Source organism: Gallinula chloropus, assembly GCF_964237585.1.
Source record: "Gallinula chloropus genome assembly, chromosome: 19".
NCBI classification, from domain to species: domain Eukaryota; kingdom Metazoa; phylum Chordata; class Aves; order Gruiformes; family Rallidae; genus Gallinula; species Gallinula chloropus.
Genome location: NC_140104.1, coordinates 6,149,877 through 6,177,412, shown reverse-complemented (window position 1 = coordinate 6,177,412; position 27,536 = coordinate 6,149,877). Strand labels below are relative to the sequence as shown.

General features: G+C 47.7%; 1 protein-coding gene across 1 annotated transcript in view; it reads left to right on the top strand.

Annotated features, from left to right (window-relative positions):
• CALN1 (calneuron 1) overlaps nucleotides 1–27,536 on the top strand; it is a gene marked incomplete at both ends in the record, with an annotated part of 131,051 nt that overhangs the window by 12,479 nt on the left and 91,036 nt on the right. The window contains one exon of the mRNA XM_084272914.1: nucleotides 10,363–10,483. Coding sequence (XP_084129040.1) covers nucleotides 10,363–10,483 — 121 coding nt within the window. The remainder of the gene's footprint in view (nucleotides 1–10,362; nucleotides 10,484–27,536) is intronic.

The window sequence follows — 27,536 nt, the reverse complement described above, 5'->3', positions numbered from 1 at the left end:
TCTTTTCCAACCTTGTGCTTCTGGGGGGTGACACAGGTGACAGCACGGTGGCCACGTGCGCACAGAGAGCGCGTCTGCAGGCAGAGAGTTTCCTTGGGATCCTGTTTCCCTTCATGCTGGCACGTTGAACAAGAACGTGAGCGAGCCCGAGGGGGCTCGTGGAGTGGAGGGAATGGCTGCCACTGGTACCCTGCACAAATTCCAACTGCCTTAATTCCTCCCTAACCTAAATTCTCTTTGCGCTTGTACTCGCTGCCTGCCAGGGGCCCGACTCAGCAGAGAGGTCAGTAGGGCAGAGCCTCGCCGAAGTTAATGAGTTGTGTGAGCTTCTGCCTGCGCTGGGATTGATCCACTCTAATGAGGTTTCCTTCCTTCTCCTCTGTTTGCAGGACCATAGCTGTTTGCATAGATAAGGCCATCAGTTTGAAGGGTTACCCAATCCTGCAAAGCCTTAGGCAAACAGCTAAGTAAATAGCCCCTTGGCTTGGATGAGCACTGCTGATGCTTGCAACCTGGCCCAGTGCAGGTAACTGGAGTTTTGCCATTGCCTCCCGTGACCGCCACAGTCTCCCCAGCCCAGGGAAGCGTGCCCCATGGGCATGTTTTGGAAGACCCAGATATATTTGTGCTGCTAATTGGCAAGGTCTTCAAAGGGTCTTGAGGACATGTCTAGAGGCTACCAAAGATGTCACAGTAATGTGGTCCTTGGGATAAATTTATGTATCCATCCTTGATCCTAGAGACTCAGCTCTGACCCCTTTGAAAAACTGCAGTTTAAGAAAAATGCCCTCTCTACACTATTTCTTTTTTTGGACATCAGTGACCTCTGCCAGAGCAGTGATTCCCCCCTTCCCCCTCACCCCCGGAGAGCTATGGCACATCAACTATTATGCAAATGGGATTCCAAATAGTTGATCAGCCCTGCCAGGTATTAAGGTTAGGAACAGCCAGCCTGAGAGCAAGTCCCAGGAAAAACAGGAAAATGAAGACTCCATAACTGTTTTCAATTATTCAGTCTCACTGGTTCTTCTTATGTTTCAAGGCGAAGCATGCAAATCTCTCTGGGTCTAGCTTGTTTACAGAGCGCTCGTGGGTTTAAAATGCAGCCAGCATCAGATTTCTGTTGTACATTTCCTTCAAATAAATACTGAAATAAAAATAAGGATGCTGTAATTTGTGCCACCCCAAGAGCTAAATACTCTGTGCTCCAGCAGGAAACAATCATTTTGGTTTCTTGGAACAGCTTTACTATAATCATGCAAAGACCAGTAGCTCACAAAGAGAGAAGTGCAGACTTTCTCAAGCTCTCTCTGATAGGATCTGGTTTCTTCTGAGCTGTTGTCTTGAGGAGGCACTCCAGCACATACTCAGATCCTGCCGAGTCCAGGGAGTGCTTCAGTGCTTTGCAGCACCCCAGGGCTTACCCCTGGGAGGAGGTCCATGGCATGGCTGCCATGCATACATAGAGGTCATTCCAGGTTTGGGATCTACTTACATCCTCATCCTGTAAACAGCTGAATAGTATCATGGTTGTTGTTAAACAGCTGCTCTGGGTGGACGGTGCAGCATTTGGTGGATACCCTGACACCTCCTGCAGTAGTGCTCCAAGTCCTGCACGTCCCAAGGCATAATAATTCCAGTTTTCTCCATGGATCGATGCCATGAGCACAACAGTCTCTGAACTCTTTCTCACCACATCCCTTCCTGGCTTAATAGTAGTTAATAATAACCAGCCTGGTGGTTCTGGAAACTTCTTGTTGGGGTAAGTCTTCATTGGGGTCAGTTGATGTTCTCCCAGCAAGGAAACTGGGATCTGCTTTTTAAATGTGGATCCTCCTTTAAAGCTGGGCTATGCTGGGTGTGTGAAGACACTTTCCTGAGGCAAGTAACAGCCCTGAATGTTTGCAGTGGGGAAATGCTTGGAGCATATCTTGGTTTGAATCCTACAGTATGATCCACCTCCATTTATATGAAAATTATTCCAGTGTTATGGTTGCCCTTGCCTCTTTAATTACCTTCTGGCTCATTTATATACATTGATGGCTCCAGTACTCATAGCTCCTAGGGAACTTTCTGTAGGAACCATCAGCTATTGCTTTTAAAAACTAACCCTCACCAGATGTCCAAAAGCCTCCTTTAAAGAAGAGGCCTGGCATAAGTCATATTTATTGGGAGTAATTAATTGTCCTGTTAAAAAAACCTAAATGTTTTGGCATTTCATTAATAATACACAATCACCCAACAGGCTATTTGTAGTGTGTTACTTTGTTAAATCTGCTGTAAAAATTGTCATTATTTATATATTTCATGTTTATAATTACTCATCTGTGACGCACTCAGTCTGTTATGAATAATCCATTGTATATTGTTTTCTTAAATAGGATGCTTGCTCAGTGTTCTGGGGGTGCCAGGAATCGCTGCTAATAATGTCTTCGTGTCTGATTTATGCCTATGAAGTGAAGGCAACTGGACATGAGTAAATGAACAGAAGCACGCTCAGAAAGCTGTCCTCAGGACACTCCTGACAAACAAACACTCCACAGTTGGGAGTGGAGGAGAAAACAGTTGAACGGAGCAGGGACACACGTTCAAAATGTTGTATTGAGGGAGGAGGGGGCTAGAGATGTGCAGGTGGCATTTCCTGGCTGTTCTGATGTTCTCTTAATCTCAGCTCTGTGATACCTTTTTCTGGCTGTTCTGACATTCTCTTAATCTCAGCTCTGTGATACCTTTCCCCTCCTGACACTGACCTCATTACCCTGTGCCATCGGTTCGGCCCACGTCACCTTCTTGTGTTCTTCCACTTGGAAAGGAATGAGCTATGTTTTCCAGGAAAAAAAAAATAGAGAGATCCAATGGGTTTGTATTTGAACAGCAAGGACTGTTGGGGTGGGCATCACGGTCTGGGCAGATGTGGCTGGTGGTTCAAAGCCTCTCCTGGGCCACTGCCTGTGCGTGGGGTGTGCTCACCAAAAGATGCTCAGTGTTCGCTTTGTTGGTACCGATAGCCTGGGGCAGGGCAGGAGGAGCCTGTGCTGATTGCAGGCTGGAGAGGAAAAGGAAACCCTGGGGTATTATAGATGTGGGGTGGTCATTGCTCCCCTTAGCAGTGTTACCTGGGCAGATTTTCTGGGGGAAAATGAGATGAAGGAGAGGTGGAAGGCGCCTCTGTCAGTGCAGGGGGGCTGTTGTGTTCTCATCTCAGCGCTGATGCTGCTCAGCCCCTCGGGCTATCTTTGCAGACTCCAGTTGTTTTAAGGCCCAGGAGGAGTGTCAGAGCATCTAATCCAGAAAACAATAGATCACAAGCCATTAGATTTCACCCCCTTAACTCCAATACCACGCTCGGCACCTTGCGCTTGGGTAAAGCGTGTCTCCCAGCCAGGCATCTGCTCTTGTCTGGGAGACATCAATGTGTCACTTGTTCTGGTAGTTTGTTCCAGTGGTTGATCACCTTTGCTGTTAAAACCCCCACTTAATTTCCTATAAACGTTTATAGCCTTCAGCCTCTCACCACTAGAAGTCCTTTGCCTTTAGGTTTTGGAGCTTTTGAATAGCCTGCATGTTTTATCTCATGAACTCTTACCTTGTCCTCAAACAGTCTTTGCTGGGCAGCCCCATGTTGTGTGTCCTGTTGAGGAGCTGAGCTCATAAGTAGGAGTGGGAGGTTGGTGCCTGCAAGCTGCAGTCTCCCCAGGGATAAAAACCCTGTCCCCAAACTGGTTCTTCCCTGTTCCCACACTAGTTTTTAGAGGGAGAAGAGAAGAAGTTTTGGAGATTTTTTTTTTGTTGTGTTGTTGGTTTTTCTTTTGCTTTTTAATATCATCTCAGAAGCTGAGACAACTGTGGTTTATACAATGATGAAAGGGGTTTTATTAACCCTGGCTAAACTCTACCTCTGCAGCCAGAGGCCAGGAGGAGCAGAAAGTGTGAGGAAAAAAGGGAAAGAAAAGCTTGGGATAGCTGGCTGTGAAAGGTGAGGAGGAGTTTGGGGGCTGGTATGAACGGATGAAATGGTGGTGAGTGGGTTACAGTGGTTGGTTAGTTATGCAGATGAGCCTGTTTGGTAATGGAAGGGGGTCTTTACACCCTTAGTGTGTGATGTGCTTGCCCTGCAGATACAGAGCTATCTGGTCACTGCCATTCTTGCCTCCTGGCAGTTTAAGCTGAGAATCAGCCGAAGCCATAGTTAAAAAATAGCAAACAACAACGATGGTTTAAAACTGTCCCACTGTGTTCTCACATGTTCAGCTTTCAGAAAGAAATGTGTGTGTTTTATACTTGACCCGCCATCCACAGCTCTTCCTTTCTGCCATGCAGAATTCAAAGGCAGCCATGAAGCTTCAGTTGTTCAGTGGTGTGATGTCTTTTAAAGTGACCTTCCTCTTCTTTTTAATTTCAAATTTTCTGGAGAAGGGGGGGGGGGGGTGGGGGAAGGAACCAGCACAAACCCATCTGAAGCGTCTATCGCTTTGTAGTCCTCGAACCTGGAAGTTTATCGCTCATGAAGTGCCTCTGTGGCACTACATCCATTAGGCTTGTCACTCAGACCTTGTTTTCTGCATTTCAGAGGACTTTCTTCCCAGTTACATCCTTGAATGCTGAAAACGGTATCAGGTTTGCAAAGTACTTTTACCCATTGATCACCACGGGGAACTTTATTGCTGGTATCCCAGCCTGGTATCTATTGGGCATTGCCTGAAATAGGGGAATGTTTTCTTAGGCTTATGTCAATAAATAATCACCTACAGCATGAATGGCATTGTATGGAGTGACAAAGATGAGGGGACTTGTGGGTCTGGAGGGTCAGGGCTGAAAGTGGTCCCAGGGAGTCAGTTTTAGCCTGTACCACCAGCACCAAACGCCCGGTGAATCTCACGCCTGTGGGTGTTTTAGGGTCACATGTTTGTGGTCCATAGATGCTTGTAGAAGGTATGAAATGAATCAGGATATATGAATTCACTGAAAACATCATGTAGTGAGGCGTGTCAAGAAGTAAAGGACAAAAACCCTTCCAGAGGAACCTTTAGGGCTCACTTGCACTCACAGCCCGATGACTTTGCATTACAGTCTGAGGATATTTGGCTTCCACAAATGATCTGGTGTGCTCACTGCTCTGTACCGGCTGCAGCGGCGGGCTGGAAGCAGGGAGGCTCTTCCTGCAATAGACCTCTTTATTTATAGCCCAAATGTGTCTTCTGTTGTGTTTTGGGGAGGATTTGGCTTTATTGATATAAATAGTCAGAAAACACACACTTCCTCCAAGATTTTCCTGCCTGGGAATGTCTATTTTAGGGCATATCTTTTAAGGCTCCCTATGCACCAGGCATTATTTATCCCAATCCCACGGCGCCCTTCCAAGACCCACTTACATTGATTTTGTAGCAACAGCCAAAGCCATCTGCTTGAGCACACCTTCACTGCTGTGGCTCTTCATGCACCTGAGTTGAGACTGATTAAAGAAGACTTGTGCCTTCTATTGCAGCAGCGTCAACCCTCGCACCTCGGCGCAGAGCTCTCGCTGTGCTCCTTGTGCCCGCATCTGCAGAGCTCCTCCCCATGCCCAAAGAGGACTCTCTGGGTCCTTCAGGCTTGGGGTCATATTGGATTTGGGGTGGCAGGTTTGTGTGCAAAATAAATAATGCTGATAACAATAAATAATATCTCCAGAGCTATTGTTAGCAGGAGGGGATGCAGGGGGTAAGGTACAAAGTGACTTGGTGCTCTCCCAGCAGAAGGATTTTGCTGAAGCCGTGTGTCTGTGGCAAAGCACTTGACTTGCCTTCCTGTGACTGTATTTGCTACAAACCCAGACCAGGGATTTAACCCAGCTCAGATGCTCCCGTGCTGGTGAGCTAGCGATGACCCTCAACTATTCCTGCCTCCTTGGGAGAGGGGAGGGACCTTGCAGGGGCAGCAATGAAAGGACAATGTACCACTCTAGCAGTGGAGGCTTTCTGGGATGTTGATTGTGTCCCCTGACCAATGTGTCATGCCCAGAGAGCAGAGGGATCTCCTGGGTGGTACTCAGGGGTCTATTGGCTCCGCTCTTCCCTTTCGATCCAGTTAGACATTACACAGCCTACCTGAAAAGATAATGGTGATCATTTAGCTCTGGGGAGAAAGAGATAATTTTTTCGGAAGTCACAGCTCTTATTTGCTTTAGATGTTATAATGTTGCTCTGCCTGGGGAGAAGCATCTTTAACACTGTTACTTCATTTGATGAATTTTTAAAGGGCTTTAGAGTGAGCTGGGGGACTTTCAGCTTCTGTTCCAGTTTCTCTACTGCCTGGTTGCTTCATGGATTTTCTGTGTGTTCCCACATTCTTTTAAAGCCTGCTTTCCTAAGAGAATGCAGCCTCCACTGCTGCACCACACGTGTGTGCTTGCACACCCATTTACATGTGTTTCTCATACCATCAGCTTGAACCCTCTGCTCAACCTCAGCCAGGTCTATGGGGGAGATGGAGATCCCAGCTTTACCATCTTCCCATGTTTCCCTACTGGCATCGATGTTGCCTGGTCCATTTGACACCCATGGGGCAGTGGCTGGGGGGACTGGTTGGCATCCAGGATGAGGACTTGGTAGCCCAGGACCCACACAAGCTGCTGGGGAGAAGTCAGGTTTCACCAAATTACGGTTGAATAGAGAAAGCAAATACAGGATTCTGGCCAGGCATAACACCCAGAGAATGAAATGATGTCGTGTGTGCAGTGCCTGAGGCAGTAAATCCAGGATCAGCTCTTGGGCATCATTTTGTGCTGCACACAGGAGAGAGGTTAGCAAGAAATCTTTTCCAAATTGTTAACTACCAAGGGACATCCAGGATCAATACAAATTGATCCTGATTCCATCTCGTTGACTGATACTTAAGTTAAACCTTCCAGTTTAGTCATCGTGTGGATTTTCAATTGGGTCTGAAAGCCTCTTTAAAAAACATATCACAAGAGCTGGTGAAGGATGCAAACAGGAGCCAGCGTAGACATGTGAGCATCGTGTAACTGCCTTTTTTTTTTTCCCCTGACAGCAAATTGCTTATGAACATATAAATTTCACAAATGTGGTTGTGCTGAGAGGAAAGAGTGAGGCTGGCAGTGCTGCAGCCGGGCGTTACGGGGGATGTAACCTGCTGGTGAGCTTGGCAGAGAGACTGAAACCTTGGCAAGGTACCATGGTAACATTTCCATACACATGTTTATGGGTTCTCTCAGGGCTTTTTTTTGGTTAAATGTCAATGTTTTCATGACATTATTCAAGGAGATTTCATTGCTCCAACATCCCACTATGCCTTTGAAAACTGCTTGCAGTTCGCAAGTTGCTCGGTGGAAAATGTGTCTGTCTCAACTGCTGGGAGATGGAGAGGGAGCCTCACTGCTCACTGCCTGCTCGGAGGCTTCTTGTACAGTTCTGTACAGGGTGAGAGCTGCAGCATCTTCCCTGTTCCCATGCAGAGGGGGTGGGTGCTCACTGCTGCGAATTCAGCATGTTGAAATGATAGCAAGCTGTCTGCACCCTGTGCTTTGGGACTGGTATCCGCTGCGCCTGGGAAGGGCATCACCGCCGTGCAGGGCGGATCCCATCAGCACCATCTCACTTGTGGTTTGAGTTTAGCCAGGGTTTCAGCTGGCACTGGAAAGGTGCCAGCACTTGTCAGCCACAGGCAAGCTTGCGGTCACTGTGTTTCTAATATGCACATTTGGGCTAAACCCAAAAAGAGCCTGGACCAGTCTGGCTGTGCTAGGACAGACCTCTTGTTCCCGGACAGACATCAGGCACCTACGTATTTCCATGAAGCTTTTTCTGTGTTCCAGCACAGGATGCTTTGCTGTATCATCTCCCATACAGCCTACACCTTGAATTGCCCTTTTTTTCGCTCTTTTCTTGCTCTGTGCTGTCTTGGTTTTGACTGCAGAATCCTGTCTGCAGGGTACTGAGTGCTCCTGGACTGCTGCTGCACATCCCTGTTTGGGCATCTGGCATTGGAGCTGCTGCTGGTCCAGTTTTGAAGCGTCTCTTGTTAAAGCCAGAGGCAGGCTGCGGAGAGCTGCTGAATTCCAGCAGGGTTTCCACTGAATAATATTGTGATTTTAAAAAAAATAACATACTTAGGCTGTAGAATAAAATCCAGGATTTCTCACTCTGGGATATCATGGGTCCCCACCCCCCACCCCAGTACTAAATCCCATTACAGGATTCTGGGTGGGAGCTGATTTTAAGCTCTCCAGCTCTCAGGGAACATGCATTTTTCTTAATGGCCAAGGCACAGAAGGTGATATCAAAAATGCTTTAGAGCACCTCAACTTACGTCTTGCTGTTACTCTAACCATGGGTGAGCTCAGGGAGAGCTCAGGGCTGAGCTCGCTCAGTCCAGGGGCTGAGGCAGGAGGCAGTGCCAGCAGCAGTCCCCATCCCATGGGCTCATCACACGCTGTGTCTGCTGTGCAGAGGTTCTCCCCACGGCTCCGCCTGTGCTGTTGCAGGTCTCCAATTTAAACCCCTCTTTAATTTGGTGCAGTTTGGAAAATCAGTGTAATTGCTTTTGCATCGGGCTTGTGATTATGGAGAGAAAACACGGATCAATTGCTGTCTGAATAGTCTGTGGTAGGACTGGAAGCTAATGCAGATGGTGCACAGGGCTGGAAGTGTCTCTGCAGCCCAGCTTGTCGGGATCTAGAGCCACACCAGAGCTGGGATCACCTAGGTGTTCCCCAGTGGGTATGTAAAATTTCCATCTCAGTGCAGAGTAAGATGTCAGAGCGAGCAACATATCAGAATGAAATACATTAATTGGCAAGTGCTGGGAAATTACAGATATGCTTAATGAAAAAGAAAAACTTGTTTACGGTTTCTAATGTGTTGCTGAAGAAACTGGCTCCCAAATAAAAATACTTAAAATTGCCATTAGGATTTATTTACATAATTACTACAAGAGAAATCCTGGGTATGTGCTAAGTAGTGCAGGAGAACCCTCACAGCTTTTCTTCTTCTTCTTCTTCCTGTGTCTCGAGGTTACGTTGCTCTTGGTGAGTCTATTAAAGGTTTTAATAACTCAGTGAGGCCAAAAGGCATTTGTTACAAAACTAATGCATATATATGTGTGTATATATATATATATATATTTGTTTTATTGACTGTGGTAGGAACGTATGGCTGAGTAAGAGCCAGATCATCCTTGTAATTGTAGTGTTGGCTGGAGAACGGTTCGGTAGGTGGCACTTATCTCTTTATGGAGAAGGCAGCCGATGTCCCGGCGTGGCTGTAGTGAGAACATCCTCAGAGACTGCTTCCAAAGGGGCTGTTCCCCCACTGGTGTGACTTGCCAAAGTCACCATATAGGTTTGTTTTAATGGTCAGCTCCAAGCCGTACTGCCCAGCGTGTCCTGGCCACCTTCCAAGCCCCTGTGGAGACCCTGGGCCAGGTCCTTAGCTGATGTCTGGGTGGTTCAGTTTACTCTGCAGATTTATATCTACTGGAAACGTAGAGTATTAAAGGCAATAGCCCCCTGATGGGGCTGCGCTGATTGAAACCAGCCAAGGGTATGACAAATCTTCCTCTTAATATTTCAATTGACTTTGGCAAACTTGCCTCTTTCCTGCGTATCCTAAATCAATGTGTAAGTGCTGCTGACAGTAATTTCCACTTTTGTCTGTGCAGATGGCTGCCCTTCACTAGGCTGCGGTGTTTATACCTGCTAAGTTTGCAAACACTTCCCTGCTCCAGCCTCCCATCGAGCAGTAATTTTCCTTAGCTGTCATACCCGTGAGATGAAAATGTTCTCTGCTGGGCCCTGCTCGAATGGGAATTTTCTTCCTTCAGCAGGGGCCACCGAAGTCTGCGGCAGAGGCACCGGTGTCTGGCTCAGCGTGGATGCCCTGTGCAGGGGGAGGCTGAACCCTCTTAGGGGGTCTAGATGCTTGGGAGCAGGGGCTGAGAGCTGGTCTCCAGCCCCTTGCGTGACTCTGAAAGTCATGCTGCTGGATCCTGTGACTTTATAATTGCATATCGACGTGGACCCCTATGCACTATATAATTACTATCAAACAGCAGATCTCTAGGCTGAAAGCTGCAGTAAAGAGTGGCAGAGACTCCTATTTCCCCAAGGCACCACTGTTCTGCCTCTGCAAACGCTTGTTTGGTGTAGAGAGAAGCTGCTGCTTTATAGTTTGTTTAGTTCCTGCCTTAGACACTAAATAAAACCTGTGATCCCTCAGTCACCCACCCAACTTCAGTGCACGTTACCTGGCACAGGATGCTTTCCTCCAGCTACTCTTTCAAGGCAGGCTACTGCACTATTCGAATAAAACAGATGTAAATGCTAAAATAAGCCTTTCTCTTCCCTTTTCTCTTGTGCCCAGGGAGAAGATGCCATTCCACCATGTAACAGCTGGCTTGTTGTACAAAGGCAACTACCTGAACCGCTCGCTCTCCGCTGGCAGTGACAGTGAGCAGCTAGCAAATATCTCCGTGGAGGAACTGGATGGTGAGCAACCTCCTTGTGGTTTTCCAAAGGGGGGTGGGAACAGGGAAAAGGCTCATTTTCTCCTTCTCTGTAGCGTTGTCATTCAGTAACTGGAGGTCTTCTCCCCCCTGTGAAGCGAGGATCAAAAGGCAGGTCTGAAGTGAGGTGGCTCAGCAGATCAGGGACAAAGAAAAGGTCCCTGGCCAAAGTTATGTTGAGAGTTGTGGACTGATTTTAGCCTCTGATTTTTTCCTTCTCCCTAGAAGTAAGTCGTATTTTTGAAAGAGAAAGGCTGCTTTTTATGAGCAAAACTTTGCAAGAGAAAAAGTTAGGTGAATACCTTTTTATAAAGATGCCTTTAGCCCTTCCTATGAGCCTGCAGAGCTGAATCTGTCTTCCTAGAAAATCTTCTAATTTGCTTTGTGGCCTTTCAAAAGGGAAGTTTCTCTCTGTGTCTCAATATAACAGGATGCATGGAAGTGTCTTGTGGCTTAAAAAGCTGGAAAGAGCTTTAAAATTCCCTTTTCCAGGTCAGTAATTGGGAGCACAGCCCAGCCTCAGGCTGGCAAAGGCCATCAGGGAGGCTGTCCACATCTGCTGCCTGTAGAATCTCATGATTCCCTCCCCAGAAGCTGGTTGCTGCTAATCCCTGCTGTCCCACAGATGGGAAGTGAGGCCAGGTAACCTCCCAGTCTGGCTTGTGGTGGGAAGCCCTTTTTTTCTGGGTGATTTGTGTCTCACTGGGGTAATTTCAAAGCAAAAGTTAATGTTGTTGACAGTTGGACTTTGAGGGCTGTGGAACAAATTCAACCTCTTGGTTTGCTTCCCAGTGGACATTTGGGACAAGCCAGGATCCTAATCAATGGTCTCATGGAAAGCTTGATGTGCAAATGAGCAAGGGAATGGTGGAAAGTGGAAATGGTCCTTCCAGGTTGGAGGAATGTTGGCAAAACAGAAGGCCAACATTTCTGCTCACCCTCCTGCTATTCACCTGCATTTTGGTAAATCAGACCTCAGTTTTCAAGCCTTTTCAACTCAGGACCTGTGGCTTTGGGTTTGCAATCTCCTCTTTGATAAAAATAGTGTTTTCTGAGGACATGTAAACCACCTCTCTTCTTGCCAGTGAGTATGTGCTGAATGCAGCTTGTGTGAGAGGTGCAATGGGAGAAACCCCTTCCAGTGCAGTTTAGCTAGGACCTTGGGAACCCAAGGACTTCTGGGCTCTTCCCCTGGGTTACAGGAGCTTTGCTTGAAGAATTGAGTTGGTGGGCAGAACTGAACTAGCTCAGCTTCTGTGCATCCTATAGATGACAATTTGCATGGCAAGGTAGAGTTTACATGACAGGGACTGGCTGAGACAACAGGAGGACGTTGGATGAAGTCTCGCAGCTTCTTTCAAATGCAGAGAACAAGGGGTTTTCTGCTGTGCCTACCCTGATTACAGCACGTCTGCTGTAACTGCCTTTGAGATTTGCAGACGACTGTCAAGAGCTGAATTGAGTGGCTGAGGCCATCCCATCGCAGGAGGGAAGCTTGTCCTTGATTTGCTTCCCTGCTCTTGGTGGGGAAATGGTCTCTGGCTGGACACAGGAAGGGAGCTCAGTCGTCTTTCTGTCCTTCCTCTGGCTCCTGAGCCACACTGTGTGGTCTGCAAGCTTCAAGAGCCTCTGGAGGCACAGCCCCATGGCCAGGCCCGCCTTCCCGGAGGAGAAACTCAAGAGGCCGGGGGATCATCTCCGTTAATTAACAGCAAATGAAGTGAATTAGGTGTAGAGGAGCTGTCTTTTGAGAAGGCAGCGGCCAAGTCGCTGCTAATGGGAGCTCTGCATCCATTTAATGTGGTCGGTGCCCCATTATACCCGTGCTATTGAGTTGGAGAGCAGCAGAGTTCATTCATCTCTCTTCACAAAGAGTATCCCCCTCGTTCTGCAGGAGAATGGTTAAAGCTCTTTAACTAATCACCCATTTATTCTCTGGCTGTTAAGCACAGGCTTCTTGTTAGAATTCAGTTATATTTCCTCTGGCAGCCTTTTGCTTCGCAAACGCCCATTTCCCAGGGCTTTGTGTCCTCCCCAGGAAGCGATACCCCAGTTCTCAGCCTAGCAGAGAAGAGCTCAACCTCGGGCCATGTTTTTCCACCTGCAAACATAGAAGTGGTACCGAATTGATTCATGTTGGCTAAAGCCAGAGCAGCATAAGAAACTGGACATACTTTTCTGTGTGCCAGCTATCCAATTACAGCCTAGTCTCTGGAAACTACATGTAATACTGGGTCAGCAGCTGCTGCTATACTGTATTTCTTCACTAATACCAGGTCGGTGCTGGTAATCAGTTCGCTGCCCAAACCCAAAACAGAAACAGTCTTTCTGCCTTTAAGCATAAACTGTCTCAGGGTGAGTAACAAAATGTTCTTCCTTGAGAAGTTAATGTCAGTGTATGGGAGCTTCGTGGATATATCAAGCTGTGATAGCTCGATGCCAATAACATATTTGCATTTAATCTTACAGGCTGGGAAAGAGATGCCAAATTCTCCTTGGTTTCTTTTTCAATGAGATTTTGATCCCCAGAGAGCTCCAGCCTATTGAGAAATCCCAGTCACACATATTAAATTATTAAAGGTTTGAAGCTGGGGAAGTCGGTGGGAATTTTCTATAATGCTCCTCAGCGCTCAAGGCTGCAACAAGTGCCTGATCCGTTGGGGTTTTGCCAGCAGATTTTTGGGGGTTTGCTTTTAATTTTTCACATCTAGTATTGCATGTCTTAATGCTGTTTGCTTGAGGAAGGATCTCTGCAAGTGTGGTCTCCAGGATGCTGCTGGGCAAAGGCGCTGCACAGCCTGGCTGGAGCGCAGCACGCCTGCCCATGCAGCAACAGCTAACTCACTCGTGTCTGCAGTGTGTGTGGGGGGGGATGAAGGATAATAAGGAGATTGTGAAGTGAGAAATATCTCTGGCTTCAAGTAATGTAATGGGAAAGGAGAAAAAAGCATAAAAATCCTATGATGGTCCTTGGGTTTAGAGATGAACGCGTGCTGCTGGGGAGCAGCGTGCCTCGGGTGCCGCTCCGCCTCTTCTCCGACAGGTTATTTTTCTCCTATGAAAACTTTTCCGACTTGCATCAGCCATCTGTCGACTTTAACTCCGCTCTGGGTTTTTTCCATCCTGCTTTAAATACTATGCTGGCAGCGAGGAAAGGGGCTGGAGAGATAGCGGGTCACTCTGCTGATGGCTTGTCTGTTCGTAGCAGCGGTGTTTGCTATTTGCGGTTCTGGAGTAGCGTGGAGGGTTTTTAGAAGCTGTCACTGTCACAAAGGGAGTTAACTCGCAGAGAGCTGTATTAGGTGATAATAACTTCCTAACATCAAGTAAATGACAAAGTTGAGAGTGGCAGGCCATCCATAACCCGTCTCTTAGGGACTGCAGAGTACGGTGGGGACTCAGATGGATGTTATTGCCATATGCTTAGCGGTTTCTATGCATGAGATTATAAATTAAGGCTGGGAGGAACTGTTTTACATATAGATTTTCTGGGTATTGTTGGTTGACATGAAATTGTGGCACAGTTTGTGCACACTCTGTGGTTTCCACATCCCTTGTAAAACCGGCTTCTGTCTCCGCATTATGAACCGCTTGGAGTATTTTTAATAAAAAAATGGTGGATGGAAATAATCATGTCAAGCTTGAATCATCCACCTCCATAGGCACTATCTAAAGGGTATTGTCAGGAGGTAAAAACATTTCCATAGCAGGAATCTGACAAATATCACCTGAAGGGAAGCACATGCATTATAAGTAGGCTTTGCAAGAAGTGCCTGTGAAATGCATGCTAGTCAGTGCCTAGCAAAGAAAACCCAAATGTGAACCACAGCAGCCGCCATTTGTCCAGAAATACATCGTTATAAATCTTTACCTGACCCAAATTCCCTTGAAATCAGCAGAGCCCGTGCAGGAGGAAGCATTGCTGCATGGCAGCAGGATGGCTATTGGCATCTGGTGCCTTGGACCATGTATCCCCTGCCCCGGATGGGGTCTGTGGCATCTACAGGGCTTTGTCTAGGCTGGCAGATGTTGTTTTTTTTTTTTTTTTTTTTTTTCTGGTTGTAGACATCAAACAGTGCTTAAGTTTGAGATCCAGAGTGGAAGTGCCAGCATGTTTTGCCTTTCTAAACTGGAGATGTCAGCAGAGCAAAGCTTTAGGCTGCGGGGCCATGGGGCGCAGCAGACTTCAAGGCAGGGATCTGGGGACTTTCCTCACCCCGGGGCATTTCTATCCTTACAGATTATACATCATGTTGCAGTACATGCTTTACCTGGCTTCTGCTTCTTTCCAGCTACTCCCCCTCCTGTCACCAGCAGAAGCTTTTAATGGGGCTGCTCTTTCTTGGGCTCCTATGTAAAAGCCAGCCATGAGTGGCTTCAGAGTATAGTGGGAACCAGCTCATGAAATAATTTAAAGGGCATGATTAAATGATGGCCATGTGGATTTTAATTTAAAAGTTGTCTCCTGCATGCCAATAGTGCGGGCAATGACAAGGGGCTGAAGATGTCCTGGGACTGTGTCTGGTTCTGGAGTCCCAGCAGCAGGACGAGGGGGTCAATTGTGTGTCTGGCAACACATTGGATCCCTGCTGGGGAGGGGGACTGGCTAAAACAGTCCCATGTTGCAAACACAGCCTCACTGTCCTAGCCCTGCCTCTGAAAGGAAGGCCAAAACCAGGGATGTTTACCCTCTTGTGCATGTCATACAATGGTCCTTGGATGGTGTAAGTCCTGGGAAGGGAGGGACCATAATGCTGAAGAGCACTGTAACCTTGTGGGCTTGTTTGGGTGTCATTATTTAGTAGAAATCCCATGATCCCTGATGGCTGTGACTGATCCAGATCCTAGTTCACTCTCATGTTATCAGGAAGGCTTGATAAACAGTCTCATTCTTGCTGGAGAGTCAGGGCTGCCGTGCGGCTCCTCATATCTCTCTCCATGTGTTGTCTTTTCTCTGGGTCCACTTGTTTGCTAGCAGAGATTTTAATCCTGCTGATGGGCACAGGAGGTAAAGGGGCAGGTAGGTTCCCTTCCAGCCAGCTGGCTGCATCGTGTCGGCAGCTGAGACTGATTATCTTTGGTGTCCTAGGTGAGATCAAACAGTGTTTTGGAGAAGCAGTGTGTTCGAGGAGGGAAACCCAGGGGGGAGAAGCATTAGTCACTTGACTGACTCATGGAGCAGCAACAAGGCTGAGCCTGCTCAGCTTGGCTTTTTGTCTGTGGGAATTAAAAACACTTGGAAAAGTGGAAAGGGAGAGAAATGAGGAAGAAAGAGCATCCTGATGGTGAGGAAGGAGCTTCAAGGATGCTCTCCTGGGACAGGAGACATAGCAAGGGGGAGTGTGTGTGGCCACGCTGGGATGCTCTGAAGGCTGGCACGTGGATTTGTGCATGGGTCTCCAAGGCTGTGCTTCAGTGTAAGCACTGCAAGCTGCCTGTTAATTAACTGGATGAAGCTCTATGAAGCTCATTTTCTCTCTTGCAGAGTCCTTTTGAAAGAGAGTTTATCCACAGTGTCTCAACTGTGAGTGATCATGGCTGGAAATGGAATAATTTATGTCTTATATTGGGCTTTAATAGTGTTTCATGTCTCTGAATATACAACTGCAGCATCACTATGCAAATTCTTCTGCAGACAGAAGCAGCTGTAACTCTCACTTCTGCTGAGCTCCTTCTGATAGTTTTCCAGTGACATATTTTAATTACAGTGTGGGTTTCCTTGGGACTCAGAGTTTCAGGTATGAAGCCCTCTCCATTCAAGATTAATAAAAGCTGAAGCTCTGCATGGGATTATTTGATTGCAAGGTGTGTGTTTGCCCCAGAGTGTGTCCCATGGATGGGGGGAGCTGCTGATGGAGGAGCTGTGGTTCCTGGTCCCAGGCTGCATGCTGGTTTAGCCCAGAGGAGGTTCGAGGGGATTCACCAAGGGAGAGATTTGTCATTATAATCCCAAGGTCTGCTGCAGCCTCAGTAGTGTCCAGACATCAGCACTAACCGGAGCAGCCAGGTGTGCCTGGAAAGGCTCTGCTCCCCTGTGCTGGCTTGGGAAACTAGCTCTCTCCTTGCACGGTCCTGCATGCTGCAGAGAGGCAGATGTCTGTCCACCCAGCCCCAGCATTGCTCACCTCTTGCTCTTGGCCTCCAGAAAAGACTTTTTTTTCGCTGAAATTAGCAGCACTTCCCACCCAAAACAGGCACTGTTGATATTTGACCACCCGAAGTGGTTGTGGCCAGGGATGTCTGGTTCCTCTGGGGTTCAGCAGAGAGCAAGACCCCCATCTGGGGGGGTTTTAGCTGCTGCATTGCCTAAGGGAAATGAAAGTCATTGGGGCTTGAAGGTCAGTGTTGGGTTTTTTCCAGTACTAGAGATCTCTGCAGGAAGGTGGCAGAAAGCTGTGAACTAGCGGGAAAACTCTGGGATGACAAGTATTCCCACCCTCAAGTGCTTTTCAGCCCAAGCCCTACAGCAGGTGCCAGTTCTTTGGCAGGTTGATTACCCAGGGGAATAAATGGGGGTTTTTTTTGGGTGCAGCCTTGGGAAGGGCTTACAGAGGGTCTGTTCCTCCTGTCCTACACCCCCTCTGCCAAGGGGGAAAGTTTCACCTGGACTCCCTGCCCCCCAAAAATACAAGAACAGGCATCAACATCATCTCTGAGGAAAGAGTCCTTCCAGCAAGAGAGTATAAATAAAATGAGATTGGCTGCCAACAAATTAGAATTGCAGGGACACCATCTGGACAACAATTAAAGAGATTGTTTGAACTCCAGCTATGCTGACATAGTTACAGCAACTGGCTGGCGAGCGAGCGGGTGACTGGTGGGTATTCGGGTACCTTTGGTCAGAGGCTGGAGGGTTTCTGGATTATTGTAGTGGAAAAGGAGCCTCTTCAAGCTGGAGGAAGGTGGTTTTGGGGTGAGGGCTGCAGACTGTGTCTTCATCTGATGCCTTCTAAATCTGCTGGTTTTGTCTCTCATGGCAGAGATGCTGTGGAGGGAGGTCTCAGTGCCAGGCTGATGCTCCTCACAGCCCTTTCAGCTGCTGCCCATTCGCCTTAGAGTCTGCTCTCCATGGAGCGAGCTGATAACTCACTGCCTGCCTTGCCTCAGGCCATGGGAATGGAGCAAATTCAGATCAAGAGCTAAACATGCTTTAAAAGGCATTTAAATCTTGCTGCGACATGTTTATACAAATTTTAATACGGATTTTTAATTTTTTATGCAAGCTTCTAGGCTGGATCATTAATTTTACAAGTTCCTTCAATCCTTCAAGCCTTAAAACCCTGGCTTTAGCAAGTCATTCCTATTCTACTAAGTGTTGCAGTGTGGACTCTGGGGTCCTGATGCTTCCTACCTTGTGGTTCTGCAGATGTACTCCCTAGGCAGTGGGTTTTAGGAAGACCAGGTCTGTGCATCACAGACCCACAGGGATGTGGCACCCACCCTGGGACTGAAAGGAAAGGAGACAAAATGCTGTTGTCTGCTCCATTTTCCAGCTGTGGGTACAACAGGGCATGGGTGTGTTGAGCCCTGGACACCCAGCCAGGCAGCCACTGCTGAGCACACCCTGGCCTGATGGTCCAGCTCCAGTGAGCTTGTCTTGGGGGGGGCACAGTGGATCTGTCAGGACCATCTTTCTCTGGCAAAAGGAGGCTCACATTTTCAGCCCATGTCTGTGGCTTTTGGGGCTGAATTGGGCTGGCAGTGCCAGGGAAACAGGGATTTCCATCCAGAGCAGCTTGGGAACAGCTTCCTTGTCTCTGAAGTGGAAACAGTGGTGCTTCAGTTTTGAAGCAGGTGGGAAGCATCTCAGCTGCCTGTCTCCTTCCTGAGGTGCAGGGCTAAGGGCAGTGGGGAAACCTCAGCTCTGCAGAATCCACAGCAGCTCCTGAGAGTCAAGCAGTTGGTCCCCAACGGAAAATTACTCCAATAAGCCATTTCCTCACATTTAGCTGCACAGAGGCAGGAACCCAGACTCTGTCCTGTGTTTGAGCTGCCTTAGACGTCCCCTCCGTGGCGCTGAGTACCGAGCAAATGATTGGCTATTTATTTCACTTCCCAGTGCCTCCTTATCACACTGGGCTGACATAGGGCTTGAAGAGGGCCCAGACAAGCTGCTGTTAGCACCAGTCAGGAGATGAATGGCTCAGTATGCCAGTGCATCCCAGTAGCACCAACCTGAGCAAGAGGACTGGCTTGGATGGCTACAAAGGGCAGGAGCAGGGTAGATCTGAGGATTCCATTAGCAGGGTCTGAGGATTTCATGAGTCCCCTCCTCGTAGGGTCCTCCTTTAATTGACATGGCTTTAACTGCTTAAGGAGTCTGAGGTCATTGTGATGCACTCTTTCTGTGCCCTCTTTTTGTGGCTGCAATGCTGTAGACTTGTCAGGTGCCCCTCCCGAGTTGTGGAGACCGATATTTTAGCCAGGTTGTGTTAGTTCACTGTGTCTTTCAGCACATCAGCTTTAATTAAGCCACAGCAAACCTGACTCAACTCCCTTGCTTCCTTCAGAGCAGTCACCTCACCAAAGCACAAACATCTGCAAATAGCCTCTGTTCTGCACTGCGTGTACACGGTCTCTGGAGAGGAACGTTCAGAAAGAGGTTTGTCTCTAAATAGTGAGGTTGAGGAGTTAGATGTACATAGGGAGAAGCAGGAGTCCAGTTACCAATTTGAAGTGCTTCACTGGCATATTTTGGCCATCGCTGATCTTTTTTGTGCCTCAGTTTACCTAGCAGCAGCCATACTTTTGAGGGGGTAGGAGAGCCTTACATCCATCACAGCTTGGGATGCTGTGAGACCTCTGGGTAAAGCATCATCTGTGGATGATGTCCCCAGGAGCAATGGTTTGCTTTGGCTCCCCTGGTCTCCATGCCACTGCACTCCTGGTTACTGAAGAGCCTGTTGATGTCACAGTGGGGACTGGCACAGCAGGACACTGTCTTGTCACAACACTGCTGTGGAAATGACAGGGAGAAAAACACAGCGATCCGGAGGAGGTCTCACCTGGCTCTTTAGAACTTACTTTCTTTGAACCCACTGAGAGCAATGTGATGTCAAAGCTCGGTGGTACCAGGCAGCATCCCCCCCTGGGCAGCAGCCATCACCCTCGGCTGCTCTCTGCGAGCCCACCTTGCTGTGCTCTGCTGACAGTGCCTGCAGTCCCAGTCCTCTTGCCCTGGCTTACAAGAAAGTGCATTTATCTTCCCGAGGATGAGGCCAGAGGCTTGGCAGAGTGAGAAGCCACTTAGCAGGGTGTGAGCCTGGGTGAGAGAGGCGACAGTAATGCCGGGAATTAAACAGAGCGAGCTGGCTGTCCTCTCCCTGAGGCTGGAAGTCTTTGTCTCCCCATTTTCCTTGCCCAGTTATTAGACCATCTCAGCCCTATCAGAGATGAGAAATAGGTGCAAAGGCTGGGCACATTACATGGGTTGTGTGAGCACACTCCCTCCCAGGATTTGCACCGAGCCTTTTCCTGAGGACTCAGAGCTGGGGAAGGCAGGAGGAGAGGAGGAGGAGCAGTGAAGGAATGCAGGGGCAGGATGGGGCAGGATGGGTGCTGGGTAGGAGGGAGCAGAGAGGGTGGAGGGCAGAGTTTGAAGCTGGAGAGGCAGTGAGAGGCTGCACATCAGCATCCAGTGTTGGATCTGCTGTTCCCAGAGCTGAAAGATCTGGCAGCCAGCGCTACAGTTGTCAGCGTTTGCAAGACCCTGTGGCCACAGCCAGAAGCCAGGCGGGTACAGGGGGACAGAGCAGGAGCCCAGCAGGGAAGGGATGTTTTTCCAGTTTGACGACATCAAAGAGGACCAGTGCAAACCCTTTGAAGTCAGATTTAGCTCCTGCCTCTGGAAACAAAGGGGTGCAATCTCCCAGGGTGCCCGTGACGCTCTGAGGAGGTGGGCGCTGGGCAGGACCGCAGGTCACAGGGATGCTCCTGGGCATGCTGGCAAGACCTCAACTGCCTTTGCTTTTCTGCTCTGACACTTGGTGTCAGGGCTGTGCCCAGGAGCACAGGGCGTGCAGCAGAGCTCACAGGAGCCAGGCAGAGTGGTAGTTCATAAAATGCTTTGCCAGCCTTCGGTGCCAGAGCGGCCGCTGCAGAGGAGGGTGCATGGGCTGAAATCACTGCAGTTCCGAAGGCTGATGCCAACCTGGCTTAGATTATTCACTCTGCAAATGAAATGAGTTAAAACTGTGCTGGGTTTATTGCAGACTGAGGTCAGCCCAAGGTCCTATACCTCCCATGTCACTGGGTGACGCTGCTCCCTGTGCTCTCGGTGCAGCAGAGGGGGCTCAGCCAGGGGCTCTCTGTGGGCACCCTGTTGATTTGTGGAGCACCAGCTGAGCCAGGATCTTGCTACCTGCCTGGGTCTCCCATTCATCTGTTGGGACCAGCATCAGGACCCACACGGGTGTCACAGGGAGCAACACTCGAGTTGTGACATGGTACCGCCGACCTTGGTGTCCTTGGGGATGGGGTACACAAAGTCCTGACACCATTCAACAGGGGGAAAGGTGGATGGGATCAAACATCCATCTGGAACATGAATGGTTTGACTGACAAGCAGTGAGGTGCCTCGTCCCACGCTGAGGCACTTTGCAGCAACAACCATGAGAAAAGTAAGAGCAAGAAAAATAACTTTCAGGAGCGTTAGCATTTGGGATTGTCACAGCCTTTAGCATGTCAGAACAGCACCATTTCCTTCTTAAAATGTTTCCTTTATTTTTATAAGGATTCTATTTTTTGAAAAAATGAAAAAAAAAACCCCAACCCCTTGGTAGTGAGAGATATTTATGTCTCACATTCCTGAACGCACATCATTAGGATGTCATTTAAGAACAAAGTCCCTCTTTCTAAATAAGCCATTAGAACACAAGCCTATTAGCAACATGTGGGATGAGGCAGCATTTTGTATTTTAAGATTATTCTTTTTGGGCAATTTCTATTTAATTTGCTAGGAAACACAAATCTCATTACTTTTCTTTCAACTAAATCTAATCCAGGGCATGTGATTTTCTGAATAGGTTTGGATGGGGAGGGGGAAGAAATAAGGCTGTATAACTGATGGTAATTGCTATTACTTCCTGAAGGTAAAAAGGATTTGAAGCAGTTGGGGTTGTTTTTTTTTTCCTCAGCAATTCTTCATGTTTGCACATAAGGAGTAAATTGTGCTTTGCAGGGACACGGTAATTTCTGCCTTTGAAACGTGAAACTGTGTTTGCCAATGTGTCTGATGGATGAAATGTCCATCACAAGTGCTTAAGTGTAGCTTGTCACTGCTTTGTAAATTTGATTTCAGTGTTGCAGAAGGGAAAATGAGAAACTAGAGAGAGTCGGGGGATGTCAGCAAAACGGCCTTGGCTGCTGCTCTGCCCCTCAGGAAGGGGGATGTGCCATGGGCTCGGGTGTCCCCTCTGTAGGAGCACCAGAGGTAACCTCATCCCCGGTTGCACAGGCTGTAGGAACCACATCCCTACCTCTGGGGCTGGCAGTGAAGTTAACAGCCCTAGGACAGGCGCTGCCTCCCAGTCTCAGCTGTGCAAACCCAGGGTCTTTCAGTTCACCAGCAGCTTAAAAAAGAAGAAGACAGAAGTGGGGGATCCATTTCAATTTGAGCCCAATCAGCGTATTTCTTTCTTTTTGCATTTTTTCCCCATGAATCAGAAGCTGGGGAAGAAAAAAAAAAAAGAACCTCCTCTGTTCCAAACCAAAGTATTTCACTTAGAATTTGAGCTTTTTAACTTATTTCTGTTCTGAAGGTGTGGCACACTTGTAGATTTTGGCTTGCCAAGCCACGTGCTTCCATTTAGAGAGTCAAACCCAAACATTTGATTTCAGTGGGATCTTGGGCAGGCAGCCTGTGCAGCTGCTGCGAGCTGATGAAGTGTTTCAAAGCAGCTGAATCTGTGTTTTCAATGAAAACACCTCAGGAGACAAATTGTCTTGTGATTTGGTTTTTTTTTTTTTTCCCCTCCAGCCAAGGCAACAGCAGTGGGACACCAAGGTTTGGTCAGGGACCTGTAGTGGCTCCTCCCATCCTGGCCAAGTTGGAGATGATCCACCAAACTGGTGGCATCACGACCGAGTCACCTTGAGACAAGCAACCTGGGGTCTCTCTCCTTCAGTGTAGCCATCCACAACCTCTCCAGTGCTTCAATTGCTCTGCTGAGGAGCTCCCTGAAGCTGAGCCTGATCTGCTGGCCAGCCCCAGAGGAATGGGTGTTTCAGCCCAGCGATGCTTCTGAGCAGTAAAACTATACAAGGTTTGGTTTGGATGGAGATGCAAAAAAGAAAGCATTCTTTCCCCCTCCCTGCCCCCTCCCCGTTTTGGGGCTGTTGAAGGGGTTAGGTAGCTAATGACTTCTTCAGAGTTCATTCCAGTTGCCTTCCAGGCTCGTTTCTCAATGGCTTTATTTTGTTACACTCCCCATCTTTGCTTCTCTCTCTGTCTCATTTTTCACAATAAAGGGTGGAATATATGAGCCGAGGAAATGGAAGCAAAGCAAATAAAGAGGCTGGTTAAATACAGGGCTCTGGAGGAAGGTTCTGGCTGGCCTCAGGCTTTCCCTCTGTCCTACTCTGAGGTCCAGCATTTTCTGCCTGCCCTTTTTTCGCTCTGATAACAGCAAACAGGAGACGTGCTTTGGTTCCTGTAACTCCTATTGATAAGGGTAAGGCTTATGTGTCCTTTTAGGGAGAGAAGGTCACATCATAAAAATGCAGAAGAATATTGGATTAGGCAAGCAGGCTCTCACTTAAAAACTGTTTATCATTAGCTTTTCTGGGGGGTTGAGAAGGTTTTCTTGAGCCAGTGATTGGAGGAATTTTTCTGCAGGTTAAGCCTATTGTCTCCTGTGTAAGGGTGCAGTGAGTCAAGGCTTCTGGCTGGAATTAAACGTGCCCGATGAACCCTTTGTGCGTGTTGCTATGGCACAGAAGGGGTTTTGCTGGGGGAAAGTGCTGACTCCGTAATGCACTGACTGGGTGATGTCTCCAGAGGTGTTTATTTGCAATAACAGAAGCCCAAAGCTGCCGTTTGCAGGTATTTTGTGCAGTTATTGTGCCTCCTCACTCATTCCAGGGTCTTTTGCAGCGTGCAGCTTCAGATTTGGAATCGCAGTGTTAAGTCCTAACAGACAAAAAGCTCTCCTGATAACTTGTTGACCTTGGCAGTGTGTGTTTCTCCATCAGAACAATGGTTGAAGCCAAACATTGCACATCCTTGAATTATCCAATTGTTTGGCAGCTTGGAGACATCACCCATGAAGTGGTTTTTGAGAGGCAGAAGGGTTGACATCCTCTTCCTTGCCTAGCCAACAGAATAGCTGCTTTCAGCTTGGAAAGGGACTCATCTTCAAAGCAAAACGTGCTTATTTTGTAAATGTGAAATTCTGATCCCATTGATATAGGGAGCAAAATGCCTGTTGACAGAGCTGGGCTTTCACTCTCTGTAGCTAAAGAAATAAAGAAATCGGATAACTGGCTAAGCTCCTTAGTGTCTATTTCCCTTTCTAACAGAAAGCTTTTTAGTACCAACTCCTAAAGAAAGTTGCATCCTCACAGCCCGAGTGTCTGTCCCTAATTTAGTGCTAAAAGACTGGACATCACGTCTCATCGTGGGATGTGGCTGCACGTGTTCATCCATGCACATGAGCACAGGTAATACTGACTTGTCCTACCTACTGCCTGGCAAGGATATGTTGGTTCTTGACTGCCTAAAACCAGTCCCATCCCAGTTTGTAATGCACCTAACAAGCCTGTCCGTGCAAGGAGGCCAGCCCAAGGCTGGTGTAGGTGTTTAGGCTGAGAATTGATGATGGAGAGGAAAGAGGCTCTTTTGAACCTTAGTCCTTTGGGTAATTACCAGTATGATAATTTATGTGGTTCATTATTAATCAACCTTCTGCATTCCCATTTACCTCTTCCAGCAATTGTTCATGAGGTCTCTGAGGCTTTGGGGAGGGTGTATGGGAGCAAAATAAAATAAAAGAATGGACTAAAAAGAGAAACTCTGAAGCAGGAGGTCTATGAACCTGTCTGTTTTATCTCTAAAAGGTATTAGACAAATTGGTTTGATGCCAGCTTTGACGTTTTCTTCCCACCCATGTGGAGAGACACTTTCTGTGTCTCCACCATGGGCTCAGTTCTTCTTTGGCTGATGGTGATTTCAGACTATTCATGACCTTGGTGGGAGTAGGACTGGCTCTAGCCAGACAGCAGGAATAGCACAGACCTTATCCCAAAAGGACGGAAGAGCCCTGGTGTGGTTCATAGCTGTGAGCACAGGCCATGATGCATTCCCTCACCTGGAGAGCTCATCGAGACTTCTTTAACCCCTGACCTTCTGTTGTCCATGAGGACAGACGGACATTTCCAAAGGATGACCCTTGGGAGCTACCAGGCACTGAGGCAGCCTGTGTAGCTCTTTACAGTAGCTATTGAGGGACCCTGAGCATCAATTTCAGTTTGAAGTTACGTGGGAAAATGCTGGACAGCTGTGACAAGCTTTCATGGATGTCAACTCAGGGACATGTGTAGGAATCTTCAAGCCATAAATACTTGGTGAGTGCTGCAGTGACTTTTTAATTTTAGTGGGAAAACCAGAATGTGGCAGCCAGGAAAAAAATGACACAAAAATAGTAGTAGCCCTTTTGGGAAGAGGAAATGATATTCCACTAAGAAAAACAACCCCAATTAAATGGGGGCTTTATAAGAAGCGAATAGCTAATTACCAAGATAAGGATGAGGCAGACTCTTGCACATGGAAAACAGATTTATTGGGGAACTTTTATCTATGTACATATGTCCAAGATGATGTATTTTCTTGCCACAAGCCCAAAATTGCCTGTGCTTTGTAAATATTGTGGTAGATGGCTGTAAAGATTTCCGATGAGATCAAGTTGGAAAGAGTCATATGGTCAACCACAGTTACCAGAATTGGAGAATTTCATTAACGGCTCAGGGAGCAGAGGAGGCTTTGGGGGCACAGCCAGGCACATCGCAGCCTTTGGATTAAATAACCACTGGCTTGTGGAGGCAAGGAAGCCCTTCTCCCTGTAAGCCAAGCCCCTGTTGTGCTTGGTGGCCCGGTGGGACTCTGTTAAAACAGGGTATTTTTAAGAGCGCGTTTGTGTTACACCTTGACACAACTGTGTAAGAGGGACAATAGATTCATTTTTCTTGCTGGGATGTGGGAACCAGCTCACGGCTTCACTGCTGTCATGAGTTGAGCATGACTCAGAAGTGATGCCTTTTTCTCTGCTTGCATCACACGGGGTGAGCACGGGTGTCCTGCACCATCGCAGGGCTCCCTGTGCCCATGGGGTGCCCCTCCCTGCTGACATCTCTTCTAATGCGAATTTTCATCACATCTTCACATCTCCAAATCACTCAGGTTTTGACATTAATAAGAATAGCAAAGAGTTCAGAGAAAGTGGTTTTGGCGTCTACGGTATTTAATTTGCACAAACTTTCATGTGGAGTTTAATTTAGACTGATGAGAGAGGCAGTTTTATGAGTATAAAACTCCATTAATTACAGATCCTGTCTTAATTATAAATGGCTCTATTTTAAAGTGAGTTTTACAACCAAAATTAAGACTTGGAGCAGTTCAATCAATACAAACATCAATTAGACCTGACTTTGTACTCCAATTAATTTATAAAGCTTCCCAATGAAGTGTAAAAAGTGTGCCACTTTGTACTCCTCTTTCTGCCATTCCCGGGCATCAGGAGGTCTCTGTGGTTTCATTAGCAGCCTCCTAATGATAAGTGTGGATGGAATAACAAACCTCCCGATGGTCTGCTTTTTCCCAAATAAACCAACAGTGTTAACTGCTCAAATGGCCCAACACGGCACCAGCAAAGGAGAAAACAGATACTCTTACCAGTGCTCAAATTAGACATGTTTTGTTCATACGACTATGGTCCAGTGAAGTCTGGGGTCCCACCGTGGAAAGCACTGTCCCACCAAACCATGGATGCTCCAAGGAACTCCAGGAGGCCCCAGAATAGGACATGGTCACACATTACAAATCTGAACCTATTTAAGTCCTGTTCTGGTTTGGTGTTTTCATCCTGATGTTAGAGGGCAGGAGTGAGGTATGGCACAGACTGGTTCTTGGCACCGTCTCTCCAGCAGCTTTGCCCGCTCATTTGGTGACACATGTCACTCTGGGAACATGTGTCTTTTACAACCCTAGTCAGGAGCTCAGGATCCAGCCCGACTGAGGAGTCAGGATCTGCTCATAGTGACATAGCACTGATTGCTTGAATCCCTTGTAGCATCGCCAGTCTGTGCTGCAGATGGTGGGGAGCTTGCCTAGAATGAGGGCTAGCTTTTCCTCACCACCAGAGAGTGAGATGAAAGGACCTGAGGACTCCCATGGGGAACCCAAGCATTAACAGATGAAGTAAAATATCCTTTTTCTTCTTAACTGAGTGGAGGTCATCTACAAGCTGCTGGGAAATAACACATCTCGGTTCCTAAATAGTCATCCGGGCATCCTCCTCCCTTCAGCAGATGGATGCCATTTTCCCTGGTGCAGATGCCATGTGCAAGCTCTTAAGAAGAGTTAAATCTTCAATGCAGGACTTAGGAAGCCATGAAGCTCCTCGTGAGCTTTAGGCCAGTCCCAGGTGTCTTCTCCTCCCACAGCTCCTTGGGCCAGCGACTCTGCCTCTCATCCAGCGGTACAGCAACTGCCACGTGGGACCCCCCCACCCTCAGACCTGCAGCACCACGAGCAAGAAACTCTAATCTGACCATGCCTAAGGCCGTGTAGGAAGCAGGGAAGCGTTAGCACAGGTTTTATTTCATTTCTGGGTGAAACAGGTTTGTTTTAGTGAAGCTGAGCTGTGGGCTGTGGAACTGTTTGAAGCTGGGAACTGAAAAGCAAAGCGACAGGCAGGCAAAGGGAGGGAAAACCTGCTCTGAATTATCATCAGCTCCTTTTATTTTTTTTTTTTTGCTGTTGTTTTAAACCCTTTCAAGCAGAGCCATTTGTACTGGAGCAAATTCTCCCCAGATATTTTTAG